This window comes from Cnephaeus nilssonii (assembly GCF_951640355.1).
Source record: "Cnephaeus nilssonii genome assembly, chromosome: 8".
Taxonomy (NCBI): domain Eukaryota; kingdom Metazoa; phylum Chordata; class Mammalia; order Chiroptera; family Vespertilionidae; genus Cnephaeus; species Cnephaeus nilssonii.
In genome coordinates this window covers 3,132,283-3,158,606 of record NC_137079.1, presented here as the reverse complement: position 1 = coordinate 3,158,606, position 26,324 = coordinate 3,132,283, and the positions used below count along the sequence as shown (strand labels likewise).

The 26,324-nt window shown below is 47.8% G+C and overlaps 1 protein-coding gene across 1 annotated transcript in view; it reads left to right on the top strand.

The window, feature by feature from the left end:
* Nucleotides 1-594: 594 nt before the first annotated feature.
* Nucleotides 595-26,324, top strand: part of ASB5 (ankyrin repeat and SOCS box containing 5) — a 47,405-nt gene continuing 21,675 nt past the window's right edge. Inside the window, exon 1 of the mRNA XM_079779496.1 lies at nt 595-911. Coding sequence (XP_079635622.1) covers nt 716-911 — 196 coding nt within the window. The 5' untranslated portion in view covers nt 595-715. The remainder of the gene's footprint in view (nt 912-26,324) is intronic.

Sequence of the window (26,324 nt, the reverse complement as noted above, 5' to 3'; positions counted from 1 at the left end):
TGAGATCATGGAGCTGCAGACTGCTTGAGGGCTGAGCTCAGGATCTGCAAATAGGACCATGCTCAAAGCTTGACTTATGGACTCAGTTTTACCTGCTATTCCGAATATCATGTGCAGGAGCCCCATACACAAAGCCTTCAACGTGTTCATGCTAATTCCATTCCAAAAAATAAAAATTAAAAAAAGAGGCAACAATGTGTATGTCTATTTCAATGCCGGGATTTTGGAATTCGGAGCAGAGAGGCGAGGCGCGGCGTGTGTTTATTTCCAGGATGGAAAGTCAGGAGTCTGGACCGGGCCCGCCCTGCAGGGCCCCCTGGAACCGGGCCGGCCAATGGGCCCGCGTGGACGGCATCAATAGGCGTGGACGGTATAAATAGGCTGGACGGTATAAATAGCCGGAGGCCCGGGCCCCGGGATTGCTGCCGGCCCAGCTGTCGCTCCGGACGGCGGCCAGCACCCAGCAGCCAGCAGCCAGCACCCAGCGGCCAGCACCCAACAGCCAACACCCAGCAGCCAGCACCCAACACCCAGCAGCCAGCGGCCAGCAGCCGGGCAGCCAGCAGCCAGCACCCAGCACCCAGCACCCAGCAGCCAGCACCCAGCACCCAGCACCCAGCACCCAGCACCCAGCACCCAGCAGCCAGCACCCAGCGGCCAGCAGCCGGGCAGCCTGCACCGGAGCGGGCCTCGCTGCCCACATTCCTGCGCGGCCATGTCGGTGCTGGAGGAGGGCCGGCCGTTTGCCCAGCAGCTGTCCAACGTCTACTTCACCATCCTGTCCCTGTTCTGCTTCAAGCTCTTCGTGAAGATCAGCCTGGCCATCCTCAGCCACTTCTACATCGTCAAGGGCAACCGCAAGGAGGCGGCGCGCATCGCGGCCGAGTTCTACGGTGCGGCCCCGGGCCCAGGTAGGTGCCCTCTCACCGGTCCGCTGGGCTCCCAACAGCATCTTCCACCAGCATCTTCCTCTCCCGAGGCGTGTCTTACACACTTCTTGTTGTGGAAAATGTTTACTAACATTGGTTTCGTTAAAAGAAATGGCTTTGCTGTGGAACTGAGTTAGTAAAAGGAAGGCATCTTTGCAAACTAGATGGATGGGAACCTACTTTTAATTAAATACACATTAATCTGGCAGGTGTGGCTCGGTTGGGTGGAGCGGCATCCCACACACCAACTCACCATACGCTGTTCTGTGCATAACCATTTTAAACCTTTAAACCCTTCCTTTGCCACAGTTGTACAGGCTTCGACCACTGATCCCACCCGTATGGTCCGTTAACGTGTAGCCAAAGTTTTATGATTTTAAATTCAAATGGTGAGGCACAGGGGAAGCATGCATTCAGAAGAGAAGATTTGGAGATCTGATGTGTTTGTCAGCACTTTTATTTTACCGACATGAACCACTCGGTTATAGACTAAAGCGCAGCGTGTCGAGTGAGATGAGTGGCGTGTGTTCCTGCTGGCTTGTGGTTGCTCTGCTCCATTTGTAAGAAAGGGACGGTAAGAGAATAGAAGCATGAGTTAACAAGTGTGTGTGTGTGCGGCCAAGTACACCCCCCCAGAAGAAATTGAAGTGTGATGAGGCACGATGGTTTGAATCATAGCTTTAAAGGTTGTAAAACCATTTATGTCCTACCGGTCTGATACTCTGTACAATCAAAACAGTTCTTGTGGCGTGTTTCAAGGTGACATTTTAAGTTCTGATCGTCTTTTGGTTAATTTCTGGTTGTGAAAATCGGCAGGCAAGCACACACATGTTAGATCCCCAGATATCTCTACCATAACTGAAATGTTCAGAATCGAAATATCCTACCACATAATTATAGAATGTAATTTTTTTCAGTGCACTTAGAGTGGAGAACTTGACCTCTTAAAAATCTGATTGCTTCCGTTTTTCAATATGTGAAAATAATTCATTTAAACTAGGGTTACCCTGTGTGTACATGGAAAGTTGAGTAAAGGTCGGAAGTCTTTTTTTGGTGTATGAGGTAGATCATGAGTATATTTTCCCCAAGGAAGCGTTTTCTTATGCAGAGCAAGGACTTTATGAGCTCATTAAAAGTGGGAGGAATCTAATTGCCAGGGTGCAACTCCCACGAGGAAGGTGGACCCCGGAGCCAGGAGGCAGCATTTGACCCTGTGCCCACAACCTGCTTCAGAGCAGGTGTAGCTGTGGAAATGTGGCAGCGTCTCACTGTAGACCGAATATCTTGTTTAAAAACATCAAACACAGAAGACTAGATTTTTAAACAAAACCACATTTCCAGATACAAGCCTAAATAGATGATATGATCATAGGTCCCAGCGTGGCAGCCTATAGCTCATTACCGTGATTCATAGTCAAATCTTGTCTACGTATTACGAGAATTGCCATATGTAAAAACCTAAAATATGGGCTAAAACGCTATAATTGTGTGTGTGTGTCTGTGTGTGTGTCTGTGTGCCTGTGTGTGTGTGTCTGTGTGTGTGTCTGTGTGTGTCTGTGTGTGTGTCTCTGTGTGTGTGTGTCTGTGTGTGTGTGCCTGTGTGTCTGTGTGTGTGCCTGTGTGTGTGCCTGTGTGTCTGTGTGTGTGCCTGTGTGTGTGTGCCTGTGTGCCTGTGTGTGTCTCTGTGTGTGTGCCTGTGTGTCTGTGTGTGTGTGCCTGTGTGCCTGTGTGTGTGTGTGTGTGTCTGTGTGTGTCTGTGTGTGTATCTGTGTGTGTGTGTGCCTGTGTGTGTGTGTGAATTGACAAGGGTTTTAGAGGAAGCTATGGAAGCTCATTGTTGCACATATTTTTGTGCAAATAAAAAGCAACCATCGGCTTCTCTTCAGCTCGGTCCCAGTGGGATTAAGCTGGTGTGACAGGCATATACGAAATGGCTCCCTGCTTTTTACGAGTCTGTGTTAAGATGTATGAGAACTCTAGGATTATTTCCCAAAAAAAGGAAGATGGAAATTAACACTCACTAATAGAAAACCCTTTTCCTAGGAATATTAAGTTGTTTACAATTTTTGTTTTGTGTTGTTTTTAGCGGTAGATCTCTTTAACAACATTCTGCCTTCCAATATCTTGCATTAATCTATATGTTAAGTAATGGAATATATTATGGTAATTTTATTCAGTGTAAGCATAATTAGTCTCCTTTTTTAAAAAAAAAATTTTGTATTAGAAGGATAATCAGATACCTAGCAAATACTTTATTGATCTCCTACGTCTAAGAATTCATTCTTTCTTGCCCGGAAATTATTATTTTCTTCATCTTAATGTAGCTTGTTCTTTTATTTACTACCAATAAGCTATTTTTATATCGATTATATTTTTATAATTAACTAATCAGGCTCAATTATCTTTGTTTAATCTGGCAATTTCCTCCTTCCTCGGAGAGATTATCACCTTTACTCCACTTTGAATTAGGTTTCTTCTTCCTCCTTTCAAGACTCAGCCAGATGGCTCCCCAACATTTCTGATGTGGGGGTGCCAAATTCCGTGAAATAGGAGCTCGTGTGTGTGCTTCCATGTCCTTCATAATCAGAGAAGACCCTGCTGACAGCCCTCTGGATGTCCTCCCCATGAGCAGTGTGCTTGGTAGGAAACGAAAGAACCCGTGTCTTAGACACACCTGCACATCAGCCCACTGTGCTCCACAGATGTCAGGTGGTCTTAACGCGCTTTCCCAGCAGGTTGAGACCCAGGGATGATTACCCAGCAAGAATGAAAATGCAGCACAGCTCAATGGTAGCTAACGTAGCTTAAGGCTATTTCCTTCTCGGCCCCGTTGTTATTCCAATAAAACTAAAATCTGCCTTTTCATCTTCTGTACCGATGACTTTTATCAACACCACCATCAAGTAGAAGGGACCTCCTTGCCACACGTTGTTATGTAACTACCGCCTGTACCGTTCCTGCTGTTTAAGGTCCTGGTGACAATCTCTATGTACCAGAGGTCTAGTCCATTTTTAAAGCTAGCCCTGGACTTTGAGACTGACTGTGAGACTAACAGTAGTTGGAAGGTGTTTTCCACTGGGCTGTCAAACGGTACAGAGAGCAAATGAGGCTTCGGGAAGTACACCGATTTTCTGAAGTCACTCCAAGGTCCCTGAAGAAGCCACGAGCTGCTAATATTCCAAGAACACCTCAGGAGTTAGCTGGCTCCTCTCTTCAGTTAAGGGCAATATTTCCAAGTTCTATGTTGGGCTCTGAAGGAAATTCAGTAGGTTTACCCACAAGTGGACAGGACCTGTTCTAAGCACTTGTTTTTTTTGAGCACCCCTGATAACAAGAAACTAAAGAAACAGAATATAACAAAAAAATAAGGTACCGTTCCCACCTGTAAGCTTTTTATTCTAATTGAGGAGACAGTATATCAGCATATACTAATGACTTTCCAGGTACACTCTTACCAAAGGAATCTGGTGATTGGGAAGACCAGTCTCAAGTCAGGACTTTCGGAGATATTCATGGTGAGGCAGACCTTGAGTTGACCGAGGAAGGAGCAGAAGCATGGATTTAAGCTTAGACTATTAAGAGACAATAGATTTGACTGCAGTAGGAGGTTTATGAAGCAGAAAACGATGTTAATAACTTGGGCACAGAGATGGAAAGAATTTGAATGGCAGGCTAAGCAATTTGAACGTAACTTTGAAAGCAGTAGGAGTCATTGAGAGTTTCTGGCATGAGTGTGTGTGTGTGTGTGTGTGTGTGTGTGCGCGCAGTGGGGGGGTGGGTGAATGGGAAAACACATGCATAAAATCCTAATTTAAGATAGATTTATATATCCGTGATCTTTGGAGTTGGGCAATGGGACAGGCTTGAGATAGGTAGCTGAGGAGCTCCCTGCCATAAAGAGATGAGACCGAGGCTTGTTTGTTGGTGCTGGCTCGGATAGAAAAGAAAGAATGACAAGAAATATAAATTAAAGAAAGGAGAAAAGAAGAATGGATGAACCTGACGATTCCTTTAAATAACATTGGCAGAGAGAGCAAATGTTATCTTAGGGAGCTGTCTCCCAGAATTCGATTTAACATATCTAAAGAAAAATATGTCAGTCACAAGGATTCATTGATACACAGGCAGATCTGTAGTTCCCAGCCACCCCAGAGAGGTGGGTCCTTTGCTGCTTAGCCACCTCCTCTCTGGTGTGAAACATCGGGGTAAATCAACTAGAATCTGAACTCTGTTCTTGCATTTGATTTATTTAATGTATCCCTTTGTCCCACCTTTTCATCACCAAGCCACCTCTGATTATTACTTGACTCTCCCTCCAGACCTGTCCACAGAAAGAGAGAATGTGCTGATTTGACCCAGCACTGCGTCAGTCCATCCGACACTAGCGGTCCTCGTTGTAAATTCATGTACTTGAGTCTTGATGTCAGTCTGTAGCCTTTGTGCTCTGTGAGTTGTAAGCGCACCTCTGAGATGTGAATTTGCTCCAGCTTTGCTGCCAGATGGGTTTCCAAGCCTGTGAGGCCATGGACACATCCCAGACTGTGGAAAACTCATCAAGGTACTGTCTCTGTGAGGCTGCTTGAAAGACAATCTGGTGACTCCCAACCTCTTCCGCCTTGTTTTCATCCCTGAGACTTTCTGTGGAATACAGGAGAGATGTAGCATCATCACATGTGATATCCGTGTTTGTGATTTGATAACTTTGGACCTAGGGTTGCCAGGAAGCATGCATTGTTTTTCTCGAGCTGTCTATTGTTGATACTTGGAAACGGGCTACTGTGTAAACGTGTCACCACAAGTCAAAGGGCATGTCATTTGGAGAACAGTGTGAACTGGGTGGGAAAAGCAACTAGAATCTTACCTAGTCATACCTAATAATAGATAAACATGTAAATTGACTGTATCTCCGCTACGCCCACAGCCAATCAGAGTGACTATGCAAATTAACCCAACAAAGATGGTGGGTTAATTTGCATATGCAGGCATGGAGGGGCGGAAGGGGATGCCTGCTATGAGCGGGGGGCAGCGGGGGGGTGGCAGAGGGAGCTACAGGAGCAGTGCTCTGGACAGAAGCGAGAACTTGCCAGCTCCCGGGTGGCTGGGAATGAAGCCAGGGGAAGGAAGGCCTATTCTTGCATGAATATCGTGCAACGGGCCTCTAGTTTTATATAATGTCATGTCATTTTTTCTCCATCAGTAAAGTTCATTCCAGGTCTTAAAACTACTCCAGGAATTTAACTTGACAGCAGATGCTGGCGACGGCACACGGGTATTTATCACACCTGCTTCCCAGGAACTCCGTTCACGTGGTGTTCGGTGCTGCTGTGTTGATTAGATATGAGGTTAGTTATGTTAGAAACATTTCTCAGAACCTCAGCGGTGAGCCATTTTAAGAGGCAAATCTGTAGGATGGCTTCTTTCCTGGTGTTCATTATAGAAAGGTATTAAAGATGTAAGAGCTTGGGGCACATATTCTACACTTAGGTGGAACACTGCCTAAAATAACTTGGATCAATAGAACTGCTCTTCTATGATGAAAGCATAACATTATAATCGAAAGTGCTAGAAAAAAAAGTTTTTAAAGAGATTTTCATTTTACCCAATCTCTACTAATGTTCAGGTATGCCAGGCCACTTTTTGGGAGGAAACTATTATTATTGCATGAGTGTAAAATGGAATCTGGGGACAAAGGCTGTCATTTTCATGTATTAATATCTTTCTTCTTCCTCCATATTTGGAGAATCGCATGAATTTGTGGACTTAAGGAACTTGGTATAGTTGATGATAGCTGAGGAGGGATCCGTTTTCCTGGGAATAACCTTCTCATGCCTTTTGCTCTTCTCTTTCTTCCTTTGGTCGTTCAATTATTTGCTCATTTATTACTGCGTTTTCTTGTGTATCTTTTATGTCAAAGGCACTGTGTTGGGCATTAAGGATAAAATATACAAACACACCCCTGTCCCTTTCTTACAGGTGTGTATAGTCTAGTGGGGGAGACAGACAGATAACCAAGTCATTTAAAAGCATCGTAAGTGCTATTGTGCACGGTTAAGGAGGGGGCCGTGGGAGCACAGAGGAGAGAGTATAGATAAGAATGCTTCTGCCTGGGATGTGGCTCTTAACTAAAGGCTGTGCCAACAACAAGCATGCTCTCTCCCATAAGCATGCATAGTCCTTAGTCACAATGCTTCCCAATTCCCCCTCTCACACCTGGTACTTTTCACCTCTCACCCTACTAGTACTATTATTTCTAACTCACATCTCATGCCTAAATCTTTGCCTAAAGCCTCAGAGATTTATTGTTAAAAGAATTTATTTTGGGAAAAGAACATGTATGCTCATTGCTTATCCACTAAGCTTTTGGAAAATTAAAAGCATTTGGGTGATATTTTTCAGAATGAATTTTGTATATATTGATAGATGCCCTTGTTATACTCAACTCTGAATTTTTTATATATAAAGGACAGTTAAAGAATGAAAACTAGGTCTCAATTTTCTGCTTTCCAATGTACTATCTCTGTTAGAAATGGTAAATTATTAAAGTAAGCGACTTTTTCTTATTAATGGACCTAACTGACAATTTTATATTTAATTCAATTCAATAAATACTTTGATACCTACTCTATTCCTGGCACAATATTATGTGACACATGTTCATAGTTGGTTGGATGCCTATGGATCTGTACATATGTGGCTGTGCATATATATATATATATATATATATATATATATATTTACTTTTTTACGACATATGACTTGCTTTTTGAGAAAAAGAAGACTTAGGTGAGTGGAGCCAAACCATGTACATGTCAAACACCCCAACAGCAAGCAACTAGAGATTTGTAAGGTGCTAGGTAAGCAGTTTAATTCTGCAATGAATGTTCCCTAACCAAGTCCATTGAGAGCATCAGGAACTTCACGGAGAAGGCAGAACTTACAGTTAAACTTCTAAGACAGATCCTGTCTGGTTCCGTGCAAGTGAAGATGAAACCAAGCTGAATGTAAAGAAGAGGAAGTGAGGGACGTGGAACTAAACAGGCCTGGCTCATCTGCGATGAAGATTGAAGATAAACCTTGGATAAGGACACATAGTCGGGTGGTTGGTGTCAACGTGAAAAATGAGCACACATCTTCTCAGAGCGCACACCCAAAAGTAATAGTTCTAGTAAGAGCTTTCTCATGCCTCTCCTGGATTTAACCTACAAAAAAGGGTCATTAGCTAATGATGGCAATGCTTACCACCGTAAGCATCTTACCGAGTCCTCGGGGTAACCTCATGAACCATGTCTTGGAGAAGACAGAATGCCTACGTGACATGGACCCCACAGTGCACATACTCAGAGGGGCTCTGTGGGTTCCTGCAACAGTCTTAGAACATTCCACTCATTTCTTCGCCTGGAGGAGGGAGGAAGACAAACTGTGTCCTTGAAAGCTGGTGGAGTATTTGGAATGCCTCTTCCTCTGAAACCACCTCAGAAAGTTTTGGAAGGAAGAAAGGGAGGAGAAAAGGGAGGGAGGGAGTGGGGGAGGGAGGGAGGGAGGGGGACTTGCTAAGGGCTATGTGGACGACTTTTGGCCTTTCTTCTTTACCAGCTGCACAAAGAACAAATCATCCATTCTCTCCAGCCTGCTCTCAGCAAGGCCACACAGCAGGCCATTGGCCTTCAGACTGAAAATGCCCAAGGAATGCTGGATGCCAGAGCGGGGGCTGAAGGAGCCTCAGACATCGTCAGCACTCCCAGGGGGCCTGTGATTGAACAGGTGCACTAGGCGAAGTTGAGGGTAAACATAGTAGAGTGATCTTTTTTCTCAGTCTCATAACTCTCCGTTGGTTACTGTGAGACAGGGTTTTAAAAATCTGCCCTCTGAGTAGATTTAGGCGTTTTCTAGAAGAGCCTAGGGACCAAGAGGCTGGGGTGCTGTGAGGGGACAAGTTTCCCGTGCGCCCCCTTCCCCTCTCTGACAGAACAGCTCGGCTTTGATGGATCTCCAGAAGATGGGCTTTAAGAGGAATTTTTTCTCTAAAGAAAAAGATAAAAATAAGATTTTAAACAAAACTGTCCCCGTTTATGTCAGAGATAATGTAAGTTACATGCATCTCTCCAGGACCTGACCCCCTGTGAAATGAGGCACCACTGACTGTCCTGTCAACGCTCTTTTCGGAGGGTCAGGGTACATGTGAGAGGCCAGGACACGTCTTCCTCCCTTCTTCCTCCCCCGGGGCAGCTATGTCCGAGTCGCCACTGCCCCCTGAGCGGGACAGAGACTCCGGGTCGCAGGCCCTTTCCGGAGGCTGGCGGCCCCCCTGCGGGCAGGCTACAAACCAGCTGAAAGGTGAAACCCAAACACCACTCATGGTCTTAAATAGAAGCACTGGCTCCTCCGCGTCGCCAAGTGGGCAGCTTGATTTAGATGAGGACGGAGGCCCAGACCACTCAGTGGAGGCCGGTGGGTGGGACACCTGCCCTTGGCCATCAGGACCTGGCCCAGGTCAGAGCTGGCAGGCTGAGTCAGGGAGGCAGCTGCCCCGGCTAATGGAAGCCCTTTCTCCTCCTCCTCCTCCTCCTCCTCTTCCTCCCCCTCCTCCTCCCCCTCCTCCTCCTCCTCCTCCCCCTCCTCTCCCTCCCCCTCCTCCTCCTCTCCCTCCCCCTCCTCCCCCTCCCCCTCCCCCCTCCTCCTCCTCCTCCCCCCCTCCTCCTCCTCCTCCTCCTCCCCCTCCTCCTGCTTCTCCTCCTCCCCCTCCTCCTGCTTCTCCTCCTCCTCCTTCTCCTCCTTCTCCTCCTCCTCCTCCTCCCCCTCCTCCTCCCCCTCCTTCTTCTCTTCCTCCCCCTCCTCCTCCTCCTCCTCCTCCTTCTCCTCCCCCTCCTCCTCTTCCTCCTCCTCCTCCTCCCCCTCCCCCTCCTCCTCCGAAGAGGCCTCCCTGGGAGAGCAGGGCGATGGGGGCAGTGGGCGATGCCTCTGCACTGCCTGCCTGGCCGCAGCAAGCGCCTTGTGATTGGAGATACGGGCGAGTTCTGTTTCCCGACTCTCCCTCGTTCGCTGGAGAGAAGATGAGTCCCGTCGCCCATCCGGTAGAGTAGCAGGTGGCTTTTAGGATGAAAGGACCCACCAAACAAATGTCAGAATGCGGAAGCTTTGTGTCCTACTTCCCGCCTGAGCCACAGTCCAGAAGGAGGATTAGGAAAAGGAAAAAGGCCAGTTCCCTTAGAGTTCAAGTGCCCAGCATCGCAGACCCACTGAGTCTGAGAAAGAAGGGCCGCTTCCCCATAGTGATAAATCCTCCCTTCCCCCAACTGGTGGGCGGAGTATGACGTAACCTGCACCTGCGGCCTGGACATTCCTGAGCACCGAACCAGGCACCTTATATGGACTGTACATTGAACCACCAATCAGCACCTGCCAAATACCCTAAGCCCCCGATTCCTAAGTACCTAAGTGCCTAATCATGTGCCTTATATGAAACCACCAATCAGCATGTGCCGAGTGCCCTAAGCCCCATCCCTTCCCTTTCCTCCCCTCAAAAGGCATGTTCACTCCTGCACGTGCGCTCTCTTTCTTTGCGAGGCAGCCCGGCAGGTCCTTCTCCTCTAATAAAGCCTGTGTCCTGGTCTTCGGCCCTCTGTCTCATCTTTCACATAGTGACCCCTCTCCCCCCACAAGAACTAAAAAACCAAGGGGCTCAACGAAAATGCGAGTGAGCGTCTCTCCCTGCAGCCATGATGAAATAGCCCATCTAGTAAAATCGGGGGTAGGAGCGAGGTTGTGTGGCTCCTTGTCATTCATTGCTCACATCCACAGAACGAGAGTGGCTTGGGGTCGAGAGACTATGGCCTGTGCAATGAATGCTAAAGCAACACTCACATATCTAATTGGAGTGATAGTACAAGAATGCACAAGAAAGGGAATCTGTTTGATTAAGCTCAATGTTTAGGGTCTCCTGGAAGCAATGTAGTATTTGTTTTGAAGAATTTTTATTTATGAAAGTTCATTTGATTCAATCACTGAGACTTTTAAAATTATTTAGAGCTAGATTTTTAAAAGCACATCCGAATGGCCATAAACCTGGTTCTACAGCTTTAGAATGAATATTTTGAGTAATAATAAAAAAAAATAAGCTTTGGGGAAGACAAAGAATTTAATTAGAAGGGGAAAAAAGATGTTTGTAATTAATCTGAGGCTCACGAGGCAAACGTGATTCTTGCCAAATACTTGGATCCTGAATCGTAACCCGACTACAGGGAAAAACGGCTGTTATTCTGGGAAGGAAATGACAATTTACTGAGCAAGTCACTTGGTCCTTGAAAGCACCCCTAATGGCAAAGAGGAAAAACAATCAATGCCTTGGGTATTGAAGAACCTCAGCAATAATAAGAGACCTCAAATTAGCGGGAAACAGTTTTAAAATCACCTTGCCGACAACATGGTGGTTTAGCCACCCTGATGTTTTTCTATTATGGTTCTAGACTTTCTAGCCGTGTCTGTGATCGTAGGAAAGCTGTTTAATGTCTGTAGCCCTCAGTGTCTTCATCTGTAAAATGGGGATAGTGATGTTATTTCAGAGGGTCCTTGTCAAGTTTAAATGAGATGTTATTTATGACCTAAACCATTTGCCCCTGTGTCTGGCAGGTAACTAACACGCCACACGTGTTATATTGCCCTTTAAACATGTTCAAAACCAGGGCAAGAATGCCACCGTGCAGTGACACAGAGAAGCACCAGTGAGGCAGGACGGTGAAAGTAGACCTCGCTGTGTGCTAACCAGTTGCTGAAGCTCAGGCTGACAGGGGGACGCAGCTATCAGCAGGCAGGCATTCTGCCCAGCTCAGGTGAACTCTTCAGGGAAATGTTTTCGGGACTTGAGTGGTCGCTCTTACGTTTATGTTGATTTAAGAATAAACTGAAGCTCAGAGAGGCGAGTAAGTTGTCAGCTTGTTCAGTCAGTAACGGGAAGAAGTAGGGCTTTAACCACCAGCCCCGCCCCCCGAGTCTCTCTTCTCAAGCCAATGCCTGTCCCTCTACCAGGGGTGGGGACCTTCTCTCTGCCAAGGGCCATTGGATATTGATATCATCATCTGCTTCACTAATTCACTTAATATAAATGTACTAGAGGCCCGGTGCATGAAATTTGTGCAGGGGAGGGGTCCCCTCAGCCCAGCCTGGACCCTCTCCAATCCGGGACACCTTGGGGGGTTGCCCCTCACTATCCCCCCCACCCCAGCTGGCCTGGTGGCCTCCAACTGCCTCCTCCCCCACCGGCCTGGTCACCCCCAACTGCCCCTCCTGCCAGTCTGGTCGCCCCATGCAGCCTGCTGGTCAGTTGTTTGGTCGTCCCTCGCTAACCCCCCTGCCAGCCGGGTCATCCCACACAGCCTGCTGTTCGGTTGTTACTGTTAGGGTGTCATGACCAATTTGCATATTACCCCTTTATTAGTATAGATCAGGCGTCCTCAAACTACGGCCCGCGGGCCACATGCGGGTGTTTTTGCCGTTTTGTTTTTTTACTTCAAAATAAGATATGTGCAGTGTGCATAGGAATTTGTTCATAGTTTTTTTTAAACTATAGTCCGGCCCTCCAACGGTCTGAGGGACAATGAACTGGCCCCCTGTTTAAAAAGTTTGAGGACCCCTGGTATAGATGCTGCTATGAAAACACCTCCTCGATTTCTTGAATTCTGAGTCCCACCTGCAGTTGCCTTGGCAGGGCCAGACCCAATGATTCGCAGGACTCATACGAACCGTGGGCCAGACGTTCCCCACCCCTGCGTCTGTCACACCAGGTGAGCCGGGCGATGGCACCGTGGGGCCTCGCGCTCATAAGGTTCCTGTGCCGTCCATACGCTGTCCACTGGCCCTTTTTACGCAGAATTTTAACTATTTAAAAAGGATTTAAAAGACAACATCTTCTAAAAACTCAAGCGAAAATAAGCAGTGGATCTGTGCCTTTAAGACACAAGCTGTTCTTGCCATGCAGATGTTTTCTCTGAAAGGCCTCACGCACAAAATAAGCAGGAATCCTGGGCCGTGGTGTGGAGGGAGCAGCAGCCAGGCATGCCAGCCCTGCCCCGTCCAGCTGCCAGGCCCCTGCCCTGGGAGCTTTAAAGTTCCTTCCAGAAATTTCTCCCACCATCTTACTCTTTCTAAGAAACTCTTCTTGCCAGAACTTCTTCGGACAGAAACGTATTTCTGGGCAAACCTGGTCAGATACCTGGTCGTGGCTCTCCAGTGGGACACCTGGGTTTTCTGGAAGGGCGTCGTGAGGGCCCTGTGAGGGCCTGTTCGTGACTTTCCGGGCTCACTTAGGGTGGGGCCTGGATGCTTCCCCTCCAGCAGGCCACACCCCACACTGCCTCCTGCCAAATGGCTTTCTGGCCTTCCCTTCCCCTCTCCTCCTCTCCCCTCTTCTCCCCTCCCCTCCCCTCGTTTCCCTTCCCCTCCCCTCCCCTCCCCTCTCCTCTCCTCTTCTTTTCCTCTTATCCTGTCTTTTCTCTTAATCAGTGGCAGCTGAAAAGGGAAGACAGGAAAAAATAAACAAACAAAAGCCTGTAATGGCAGCATTAACCGCGAAGAGCTGAGTTTAGGGATTTGGCATTTTCCCTTGATTTTCTCTGCTCCTTTCTGCCAGCTGGTCGCTCCAGGGAGCAAGCAAAACACAGCTTTTCCCTGGACGCGTCTCGCAGAAAGCTCTTTTTCCTCCTGTGGAGGGAGAAACATAAACCTTTTTGAATAAGCAGATTTGTATCCGGAAATAAGGATGCGGAATTATTTCGTAGAATCGTTGGACAACGTCGGACTCCATCACTGGTTTAAACCGTCTGGGACCCCGGGCTCGGGTCTGCAGGGCCTCCCCACGAGCTTGCAGGAGCACTGCCCCTCCCCCCGCCTCTCAAGGAGGAGCTGAAGGTGGCCAAGCCTCTGTTCAGAAAGTGATAAATCACATGGAAGGTCTTTGTCTTCCCTCTTCAGCCTGAGACCATTAAACTGCACAGGCCATTGAGCCGCATGTGTGACCGCCGGGAGCAAAGTGCTGACGCAGGCAGGGGGAGCATGAGGACGGTTTCCTGTGAGTGAGAGGGGCCTTCCTCCCCCAACATTCTCCACCGCAAGTCAGAAAGGAGTGTCACCCTGAGAGCTAGGCAGGAACAGGCTGAGGGACAAAGACCTTTCTCCAAGGGGAATGCCAGGCCAGCTGGTGTGGCTCAGTGGTTGAGCATGGACCTGTGACCCAGGAGGTCACGGTTCGATTCCCAGTCAGGGCACACGCCCAGGCTGCAGGCTCGATCCCCAGTGGGGAGCGTGCAGGAGGCAGCTGATCCATGATTCTCTCTCATCATGGATATTTCTATCTCTCTCTTCCTCTCCCTTCCTCTCTGAAATCAATAAAAATATTTTTTAAAGAAAAAGGGGAATGCCATGTGGAACCCTCACAAACTGGGGAGTGGCATTTCTGAGCAACACGGTGGTCTATGATGACCCCGAATTTTCAGAAGGTAGCTCCATCTAGCCTAGTCTTCAATAAAAGTTTTGGCCCGGCCAGTGTGGGTCAATGGTTGAGTGTCGACTCATGAAATAGGAGATCACAGTTTGATTCCTGGTCAGGGCACGTGCCCGGGTTGTGGGCTCGATCCCCAGTGGGAGGCGTGCCGTAGACAGCCAATCAGTGATTCTCATCATTGATATTTCTATCTCTCTCTCCTCCCTTCCTCTCTGAAATCAGTAAAAGAAACAACCACAAAACACATTAAAAACAATAGTATGGCTCCAGGACCTACTTCTGCAAGCGTGTTCACCAGCGGAACAAACACCCTCCCCTGCACCGTCTTGAGAAATCTCCGCCTAAAACACCCTCACTGCTGCCATCGCCCAAACCTCCCACAACACAAGCTCAGGGGTAGTGGTCATCAACCTTCCATGAGGCCCTAGCCGGTTTGGCTCAGTGGATAGAGCGTTGGCCTTTGGACTGAAGGGTCCTGGGTTCAATTCCTAGTCAGGGCACATGCCCAGGTTGCGGGAGGTGGCCGCTCAATGATTCTCTCTCATCACTAATGTTTCTCTCTCTCCCTTACCCTTCCTCTCTGAAATCAATAAAATAAACAAAACAAAAACCTCCCATGAGCTCAGGGTTAGTGGGCTAGAACCTCCCATGAGCTCACGTTTGTGGTGAAGAAGCGTCTGTGGCCGAGCCGGAGAGGGGGAGGACCGTGTGTAGGTTGCTCTGCACTGGGTCCCTGTCCGAGGTGCATGCCAGGTTTTCTCGGGCAGCTGTCATGCTCAGCGGCGAGGACACAGGGGCTCATGTCACTCCGTGTGGATTTGTGGCCCTCTTAACCCTGCAGGCTGGCAGGTGGTAGCAATGGAACAATTGTGTGAAGAAAGTGAGTGAAAAGAAGCAAAAGGACAAGAAAAGTGTGCTTTTTTATGAGAACAGTGAACACCAGCCCCAAACAACCCACTCGCTGTTCTAAACACACGCAGCCATTGACCCACCTGAGCCTTAGGGACTCCTTGTGCCGGAGGGGCCGCTGGTGCCTGGCCTGGTCTGGCCTTCCTTCCTCACAGCCACGGGCCCGGCGCTGTGTGCCCGGCGCTGTGTGCCCGGCGCTGTGTGCCAGGCACTATGTGCCCGCGCTAAGTGCCCGTGGCGTCCATGGAAAGAGCCGGGCAGGAGGCAGACCCCTGGGCACCGGGCCTGCTTTGCTGTCAGGCTCTGGTGACTCTGAAGACATCCCCGACCCTCTCTCCACATCAGGGTCTGTATCTGCGAGACGAAGGAGCGAGGCCGGAGCAGCGGGCTTTGCGTCTCTTGCCCTTTTCTTGGTGGTGACGTGGAGGCCTACTGTGCGCAGCTGATGGCTGAGGCCGCTCTGCTCCGTGTGAGGATGGAGCCCAGGCCCGGCTGGCGCACTGCAAGGCGGCTCTCAGCTCCAGGCTCTTTGAAGCCATTTGTGTCTGGGTTTTTTTTTAAATATATTTTTATTGATTTCAGAGAGGAAGGGGGCAGGGGGAGAGAGAGAGAGAGAGAGATCGATGATGAGAGAAAATCATCGATTGGCTGCCTCCTGCACCCGCCCCCCCACCCCCCGCCCCCCACTGGGGACCAAGACTGCAACCCTGGCATGTGCCCTGACTGGGAAGTGAACGTGACTTCCTGGTTTATAGGTCGACACTCAACCCCTGAGCCACCCAGGCAGGGCTGCAGCCATCCATAAGTCCCTAAAGTAGAGGGTCGCTAAGTTCCCCTTTAGGCTCCGGGACACGAGGAGTTCTCGTGCTGCTTTGACGGTCGGTGAATCATTTTTGTGCCGGAGAAGCTGTTGCACAGAGAACCCAGGATCCTTTGTGAATGTGTCGCTCCCATACCTCCCTCCCTGAGTGCAGAGCGCGGGGCCACCCGGCCCGGCTGCCCAGACAGACAGCTGGTGAGTCCCCGGAACACGTCAGGCGGCTCTTCGGGAGCAGCCCCGGGGTCCCCAGGCAGATGCTGCTCATCCACCTCAGGGGCCACCACGGCCTCGGGCACATCATCCGCAGTTTGCCCTCCTGGCCGCTGGGGCCTGTCCCCCGACGTCTCCTCCTCTCCGCTGTCACTCAGGGGGTGCACACAGCTCCCCGGCTCAAACTGAGAGCTGAGGGCAGGGAGCGGATCTGCGGCAGATTTGGAAGGTCAGGGCATGGGGGGGGGGGAGGGGGCTCCCAAACACCACCTTAGGATAAAGGGTAGCAGGGTAAGAAGAGCCATGAGCTTTGTTTGCTGTTAGCACCCTCCCCGAGTTCAGTCTTTAGGGCTGGCCTCTGTGTTAATGAGCATGTTCTTCACCATGAGCTAAACTACAGCGGGGTGAATGAGAACCCATTTACAGGCTTTAGTAAGAGGTTGTGAAGCACAAACTTGCCGAACCACCATCCTAGTCGAGACGTAGCCAACATTCTTGGAACTCCAGAAGCTTCCCAGGTCACCCTACCCAGCCCTAGCGCCCACCCCGTGCCCAGCGACAGGGCGCCTGGCTGGGATGGCCATCATGTCTTGCCTTTCTTGATGGTTTTCACTCCTATGACTACATCCCTGGTGGGTAAGGTGAGGTTTGGCCTACTTTGACATTTTGTGGGAATTGAACCAGTTTTTACACATTCTTTCATGACATCCTCTGTTCCCTGGGCACCAGGATGGAAAGATTTACCTATAGGTATCCGGAGTTCCTTCATTTCGATGCTGTGAACTCCGCTCCCCATTTGGGGCAGTTTCCAATGACATGGCTATAGAGAGTGAGGAGGAGTGATCGTGCAAGGCTGGCGAGTGGTGTGGCCAGGCCACTCAGCGCGTGTGTCTTTGCTTTTGAGATAGTGCCACACTGTTTTCTATCACAGCTGTGTCTGTGGTGAGACCAGAAGTGTATGGGAATTCCTGGCACTGCCCGTTTTTGCTAATGTTCGGTATTCTCCGTATTCTTCAATGTAGCCAGTCGGGTGGGCACGCAGTGTATCCCATGGTTTAAATTTCACTTCCCTGACTCATACCATTTTCCTATGTTGATTGGACATTTGTATGTCCTCTTCTGGGATGTGCCTGCCACATATTTTGCCATCTATTCTTTTGAGTGATTTTTCATTGGTTTTTAGAAGTTATTTATATATGCTAACAATTAGATAGACATGAATAAAACTTAAGAGAACCAATTACAATGCTCTTTTGTGGCTAGTTCACTTTGTATGGCTTTTTCTTTTGGTGGACAGAAGCTCTTTTTTTAAAATATATTTTTATTGATTTCAGAGAGGAAAGGAGAGGGAGAGAGAGATAGAAACATCAATGATGAGAAAGAATCATTGATTGGCTGCCTCCTGCATGCCCCCTACTGGGGATCGAGCCCACAACCCAGGCATGTGCCCTCGTTCTCAGCATCCCTGGTGTCATCAGCGATGTGGTTCAGGGTGAGCCTTCCTGTCTGCAAGACAGTCCACGGTGTCCTCAGCGCTGCATAAGCAGCTGCCCTTGGGCTGCCCACACCGCATTCTCTGCTCACATCTGGTTCTGCGACACTGATTTAAGCTTTGCGACCTTTCAGCGTCCCGTCCGCAGCTCTTGGCCGCGGGACGCTGGCCTGCACATTTCCGACAGATGGTTTGCAAAGGCCTTCTTTTTTAAGATGAGCTTTTTCCCCCAACGTTTTGAAAGCTTATCCCAGAAAAATCTGATTCAACAGCGTCATTCTTCCTCCCTCCCTGTTATATCCTGGTCCATCACTTGTCATAGGGTCTGCAAAAGGCTTACCCTTTACTGATTTTATACCACGATCAATTTGGGGAGAGTTTGTGTGTGTCTGATTAAGTGTACATGGCTCACAGAAGGTGTCTCATCGCTTCCTGGTGGTGAGCGGGGACTGGCCAGGCCATCTGGACACTCCTGAGAGCCCAGGGTTGGAGGACCAAGTGTCGGGAGGGCAGTGGGCTGGAGCGAGGCTTGGGCCACCTTAGCTGAGGGTGACAGGTCACAGGTGGGTGATGTGCACCTGGTTGTAGGATAAAATGGAGATTTATCGAGGAGGTGGCCACAGTTAGAGGAAGACACTCTGCACTGGGGTGAGGTCTTATCTCCAAAGAAGGTCCCAGGCCTCAATCCTCTATGGTGCCTTAGCGCGATCCTTGGTAGAGAGGAAGTGGCAGTTTGTGTATTTTGTGCTGTGGACAAAAGTAGGTGTGGATGCGAGTGTGGTTCACATGCGATGTCCCACGCAGCACTGAGTTTGTGCTTGGCGCACACGGCCCGTGTCAGTCCCAATTTATCCTGGAGAGATTCCTCTTACAGAGACAAGATTATAGCTCCAATCTTATTTTAGCTCTCCTTAATGTCGGATCTGCATAAAAGTTTAGGCACAGACAGTGTTTAAAAACTAAATATGATGTATAACTTTCAGAGAAGAGGAAGGGAAATGGAATTTAAAAATTAATCAAATCTCACTCATGAATATAGATACAAACATCTTAAATAAAATATCAGCAAGCCAAATCTAGCAAGAGGAATTAGCTTTCTAAGAAATCTATTCTCATAAAGTCTCCTTCTTAAATAACATACTGGCCCATAAAGTGAGCAGAAAGATGGTGTCCCATTGGGAGACATGACCTCGCCTTGGCAGAAGCACATGACCAAACCTGCAGAAGTTACTGTGGGGATCATTGTGAAGCAAGTCCCAGACGTATCACTTAATCAATACAGGGAAAAGGGATTGGATGATGGCCAGAATGGATTCTGAGAGAACAGGTAGTAATAGTAACAGACAGGAGCATCATCCAGACCTCTGACTCAACGTCGTTGCTGGTATTGGACGTTAACGAACATGGACATAAGAGAAGTTTGGGAGGAAACCTGGGCATGATGAAGTCACGGCTTAGACTGTGCCCACTTTCACATCAACTCTGGAAAGCCAGAGGTAGTGACCGTTAAATTTATCAAGGCATTTTCAGTGCAAGACACGGGCACTATTGCTCATCTAATGACCGCCATCAGTTCTGTGTCTGTTAAACCGGCATTTACCCAGCAACAAACAGCTAAAATTCAACCTGGGTTGAATTTGATTCAACTCAGCAAAACTCACATGGGAACTGTCCAGATCTTCTTCCTTTATCCCCACTGACACAATCTTCCAGAACAGGGATGTTGATAAGAATAAAGCATATTCGAGAGACTTTGTGCTTTCAATTAATTTGAAATCTGTGGCTTCTTCCCTTTTTTATTTTTATTTTTATTTCTAATGTTTTAAGTATTTTCTAAAATATGACTTTTACCTGAAAGTGGCTGGTCCATTATCTATATAATAAAAACCCAGTGGTCATAACGCTGTAACAACCAAAGACCGGTCACCAGAAGGCTGCGTGTGTGACGAGACATGCGTGGGTGGGCAGGGCTGTGAGCGCACACGGGTGGGTGGGGCCACACGATTTTGCACGCTGGGCTTCTAGTATATTATATATCAACTAGCATTTCTTTCTTTGCAACCAGTAGACTGACCATGAGCTAGGGTTGATGTATCATCTGAGTCTGTAACTCTTCTAGTCTGTGATTTTTGTTGCTTCATCTTCATGGGCTGTTTTTGTTGGCTCATCTGTTGTGTTTTGGTTACAAAGCAGTGAAGTTACAGGCTACCAGGAGCTGTTTTACATACACCATCGTCACTGAGCCGCTGATGAACCACACAAAGGTGTGGTGTTTACAGGTAACTGAAGTACTTGAGAGTCGTAAGTTTTTAGTTTGCTTTTGAACTTAACTACTATACAGAGAGACAAGATTTGCTAAAGTTAGCATGAATAGCACATTTATATTTACATTATACACGAGTAAGAATAATGCCGTGAATACTAACGTTAATTGAGCACTGTGTACCAGGCGTTGTTCTTATTTGTTTAGTAATTCATTTGATTCTCACAGACATCCTAGGAGGTAGGGTTGTTATCCCATTTTTCTGATAAGGAAATCGAAGCACCAAGAAATTAAGTGATTTTCCCAACGTAACAAGTTTAGCAATTGGCTGACCTAGAATAGAGACCCAGCTCTGTGGTTTGTGGCCGAGTTGAGGCTCCTAATTGCACCCTTATTTTGCACGGAGTGGCTTTCTTGGGATTTGTTAAGTCAAAGGCAGTTAAATTGCTAATGCAAGTAAAATTGATTTTTTAAAAGTCACATCCATGAGAGTTTAACATATTTTATTTCTATCTATTGTGCCTAAAAATAAAACCAGGATTTTTTTTAAAGTGCACTATATAAGCTCTTCTATATACACGTTTATCAGGTGTCTGGAGAAATGTCTAGTTCCGTTTTCAAAAACAAAATCGATGTCTTTGGGTACATCTTCCTTGTTATTTTTCTTTCACAACGGCGCCTTTCATTTTGGTACCTTCCGTTCATTTCACACTTTACACGCTAGCTTAACGATTTCAAAGATACCATGGTAAGAAGAATGGCGACAGCCAGGACCGTTTTTGCCTACTTTTCCTCAGAACGTTTCGGGCTTCACAACAGTCTTAGTGATGGAAATGCACTGTCTCCGGCAAGGTTGTGTCCCCTTTCCTGAGGACCACGGGTCACTGCTTTCCATTTGCGCAGTGAAAGTACGTCAGACATTTTGTGGATCTTTCTAGTAGTTATGGGGCCATCGCTGTAACCCCGAGGTGGGAATTGCTGAGTTTGGCATGACCGGAAGAACCTTTGATCCCCAGATGTACGAAGGTTACTTACACAGCGATCGAGGTCCATGCAATTCTAAAATGTTTCCCTGGAGTCTCGGCTTTAAGTGGGCAGCAACTCTCTTTTTTTTGTGCCCCCAGGACATGTTGATAAGGAATGAATGAATGAATGACATCCACCACCTTATTCTTTCATTACACAATGAGAGATGAATATACCTGAGGAGTTAGAATTTATGCTAGTGTCTCATGATTTAAGCATTTGGGTACTTTGAATTAAAATCACATTTTATTATTTTCTTTCTACATATAGGAATTAGTATTTGTGTGTCTTAAAAAAAACCATTTCAGTCATTTGGTATAGTTTAAAATATTCCAAATTCAAGGACATCGTATCTTTTATAACATCATAGAAGATATTTTAAACATGTTGAGAAGATGTTAGCCCTCGATGTTAACACACATTTGAGCAGGGCAGAAATCACCTGTACGCACCAGCAAAGGAGAATTACTCTTCATTGCGAAGTTTCCTGGACATTGGGGTCAGGTACATGTCCCTCAATAGGAGCCCCTCCCCTTTTGGTTCCGTATCTACAATAAAAGCACAAGCTAATAAAATGTCCTTCACCCCGGTGTCTAGGCCCTGATGTTAGATGTGTGGTTTCTAACGATCCCAAATTTGTCTTCTCTGGTGATTTTTCAGACCCCGGTGGCCTTTCCTAATCACGCAGCTCCCACGCGGAGGAGAGCTCCCAGGGACCACACGCTGTCACTATCTGTTTCCCAGCAACCTTTGTATAAGCCGTCAATGACCCTTGAAACAAGGGGTAACTGTGAGAGAACAATTGCTCCATTTCCCCAGGACACTGAGGTCAGAGGTCAGGCTTGCCCCCAGACCTCATCTGCCTCAGTCCCCATCACTAGGCCAACAGATCTAGGCACTCATGTTTAAATAACATAGATTCAACGTTAACATGGGACAAAAATGGGGCTCAGAAATGATTCTTGAGAGTTACACAGACGCATGGCTTCCTAAGGAAACTCGCAGCAACGCTGACTCAAGGGCTGAATAATGGCCAGTTCCAGATGGGACTCAGCAACGGCGGGAGTTTAGCGCCCACAGGTAGCAAAAGATCTTTGTGATGATTCCAGGTGAAGGTTTATCTTGTACTTTGTGAGCTCTTGGTAATGGAGAAACACTAACCATTCCTTTTTTAGGGCTGGGTATCTTATCTTTTTTAAAAGACATTTTACAAAATGGATAGACACAGACTTTTGCTCCAAGATAAAGGATTTGAGGGTTATATCCATTTAGGTATAATTACAGAAAGCAGTGTGTGGATGGGGCTGCTCTTTGGGGAATAAAAATGTCCACCCTATATTAGCCGGTATATTGGAATTATGGTTTTTGTGTGATTATCCTATTGTAGTTATGATTACAAAGAGTCCTCATCTTTTAGAATACATATTGAACTATTTATGGATGAAACTATATCATGAGATTTGCTTCAAAATAAGCCGAGGAGTGGGGATGGGAGGGAGGGGGTGGGTTGCCGATGAAGCCAGACTCCCTGTGAGTTGATAACTGTAAAGCTGGGTGGTGGGTAGCTTCTATGTTTGGAATATTCCAGAGTTTATAAGTGGGGGAGATTGCCACCCCAGATCCAAGCAAGGGTCTGTTCATCTTGATCTTTTGCTGACAGTGGAGGAACTTCATGATCGAAGCCCCCAAATTGAGAAATACGCCCTCAGGAGTCTGTGTCTGTGGGTTACTCACTCCCGAGTTTAGCTAAACGCCAGCTTTTGGAAGCACTGAACTCCTGACGTGTGTGATTGGTTGTGTAAACTAAAAAAAGTTTACATTTTACACCTGTGTCCCAAATTCACCTGTTAAAACTGTGGCTGGCGATCGGCCCAACGTTCTGGTTTTACAGAATTTCTTGAAAAAGTCCACTCACTCAGCGCAATTGCATGATTCTGTGGATGTGCATCACAGTCCCGCTTCGGTACCAGCTTTCCGTTGTGAAGCATCTAAAAGCATCAGGATTTCTTTCCCGCAGACGAGCCTTCATCTCTCTGAGGCTTTCCACTGCTTTTCTCTGACAGTCTTACCGTTACTTTCTCTCTGCGGAGTGGGAGCCAGACAAGCACAGGTCCCCGAGTTCTCAGTCACTTCCGGGGGTTGGTTAAAATGGGAATAGAACGGCTCCGGGGGACGGAATCACCCTGTTCCGTTTCCCATCGCCTTCCCTCAAGCTTTGCACTGCCTCTTTAGCCTTCGTGGGGAGTAATAGCGTGCCACCTCCCGTCTACGGAATGTCCCCTGCTTCTCTGACATATAGTTCCCGGTCCTTTATCACCTGTGGCATACAATGTTCATCAGTGCCCCTGGCGTTTCATCTGATCCTGGTTGGCTTGGAAACCTCTTCCTACTCATAAGGCCCATCCATCTCCTGCGGCTTGTCCCGTCCACTCTTGTGCTCACACCGAGGAAGCGGCCAGGCTCTCTGCGCACTCAGAGGTCCCTGGGCATCCTTCCTTACCCCATCACAGCATCCGAATGATCCTGTCCCAGTGCATTCGCTTCTCTGTGCATGCTTTTAGGGAATCACACAGCAGAGGGAGCATGCTCAGTTGACTCAATCTCTTGTTCCTTATTTTTTTCTAGTAAATTAACTGTAATGGCATTTTCCTTCCATGCCATGGAGTCACTTTTAAAACAGACTTTTGCTTTGGATGCATGTAAACATTCTGAGAGAATTAGCTCACTAGTCCACCTGATTATTTAGGTGAATTGTTATGTGCGTTCCACAGGCCAGCACAGCACACAGCTCAGTAAACTAAGTCCAGGGACTTCTCCCAGACTGCACTGCACATCTATTAACCTGCGGACTATAGGAAGCCCTCTTGAAGGATTCCTGGGAATTCCCCATTCAAATACTCCTTAAGCTAACTTTTATTTTTTGTGAGATCACAGATGCATGTCCTCAGTCCCTGCAATCCCAGTGCGCAGCCCCGTGGAGGAGGCAGGCATATGTAGATCAATATACACAGGCGTCCAAGATTGTTTTAAGAACAAAATTATCCCCATTTTTATAATACACTAGAGGCCCGGTGCATGAAATTCGTGCACTGGGGGGGGGGGGTGTCCCTCAGCCCAGCCTGCAACCTCTCCAATCTGGGACCCCTCGGGGGATGTCTGGCTGCTGATTTAGGCTCCATCCCACATCCCTCTCATAATCTGGGACTGCTGGCTCCCAACTGCTCGCCTGCCTGCCTGCTTGCCTGATTGCCCCTAACCTCTTCTGCCTGCCAGCCTGATCACCCCCTTAACCACTCCCCTGCCAGCCTGATCGACACTTAACTGCTCCCCTGCTGGCCCAATTGCCCCCAACTGCTCTCCCCTGCAGGCTCGGTCCCCCCCATCTGCCCTCCCCTGCAGGCCTGATCGCCCACAACTGCCCTCCCTTGCTGGCCTGATAACCCACAACTGCCCTCCCCTGCCGGCCTGGTCGTCCCCAACTGCCCTCCCCTGCAGACCTGATTGCCCACAACTGCCCTCCCTTGCTGGCCTGATCGCCCACAACTGCTCTCCTCTGCCGGCCATCTTGTGGTGGCCATCTTGTGACCACATGGGGGCAACCATCTTGTGTGAGGTTGTGATGGTCAATTTGCATATTACCTATTTATTATATAGGATCCTCCTTTATGTAGTTTACTATAACAAAATAAAAGTGCAAATCCAAAAACTCAAAAATTTAAAATTGAAATGTATTTTACCAACAAAAATTACTTACTGTGACTGTGTGGCTTGTGGAGATCTTCAAACTCGCTGATGGACTCCATGGGGGGATAAGGAGTGGTAGGCATGACAACGGGCACATGTGCATGTGCTGGACTGAGCAGGCAGGCCCTGTGCTGACCACCCTTCAGCCTTGCCTAACTTCCGCTGGGATCCTGTGCCCCATGCAGACAGCCTGGGCTGAGCCGGTTCCATTGGGAAGTTTGGCCTCCTTTGTGGTAACATCACATGCCTAAAGCTCGTATGCCACCTCACCCTTTGTATGTGAGCCATAGGATCTGAAAACTAAAGAATGGTACAGCCTGAAAGAGGGATCTTTTCCCGGGCTCCTCCTTTTATTTATTATTTATTGTTATTTATTTCTTTACTTTAAACTTTGACTTCTTTATTGAGAGAAAGAATGATTACAGACATGCACCACATAAAGTTTTGTCAATGATGGGCTGCTTATAGTACAATGCTTGTCCCATTCTATCTAATAAAGACAGAATATGCAAATTGACCGTCACTTCATGACAAAGATGGCAGTGCCCACAGCCAATAAGGAGGGAATATGCAAATTGATGCGACAAAGATGGCGGCAGCCAAGCCAGAGTGAAGGCAGAAGGCGGCGGCCAGAGCAAAGGCCCAGATCCCGGGTGCCAGCAGCCAGGGGATGGAAGGCCTATTCTTGCATGAATCTTCACACATTGGGCCTCTAGTAAGGTTATAATGGAGCTGAAAAATTCCGTTGCTTAATGAGGTCTAACCATAGGCATGTTATCATATGGATGGACCACAATTTCTGGGTTCCTGATTTTAGAGGAAAGGAAACTGAGCTGTGATTAAGATATTGGCCCCTCCTGGGCCGCAGAGTTTGGAGGATTAGAACTTAATTCAAAGTCATTTGGAACTTATTCAAGATAAGGAAGAGATATCCTAGGTATTCATCAGGGATAACTTGGAGGTAAATCATTTGGAACTTAATACCAGATAAGGAATAGATATCCTTGTTGTCATTGGGGATAACTTGGAGGTAAATATTGGCAATCCACTATGGCAGGAAGTGCATGGAAATAATTTTACTCACACAATGTTTGTTTCTCCTGCTTGTTCTCTGAAGACAATACCCCGTGATGTTTTTTCCCATATATGCCCACAGAAGGTAGAGTCTAAAAAACAGTGATTAAAAAAGTAAAGATGGGTCACAGGACCCGTGGCCGTTTTTCATCAGGGCAGATCTCGGCTGTGAGCGCCGTGTAACAGGATCACCAGCTCAGTTAATCCTCGCAGCCCCGTCATGCTCCACTCAGCCGTGGACAGGGTCAAGTTCCCGTGCCAGCCAAGCATGCCAGGCACATGTGTGGTTTTCCCCTCCCCTCTCCCCAGCTGCTCTCCCCTCTGCCTTTTAGGGTGGGAAATCTCAGCTGCACTTAAACTGCCTG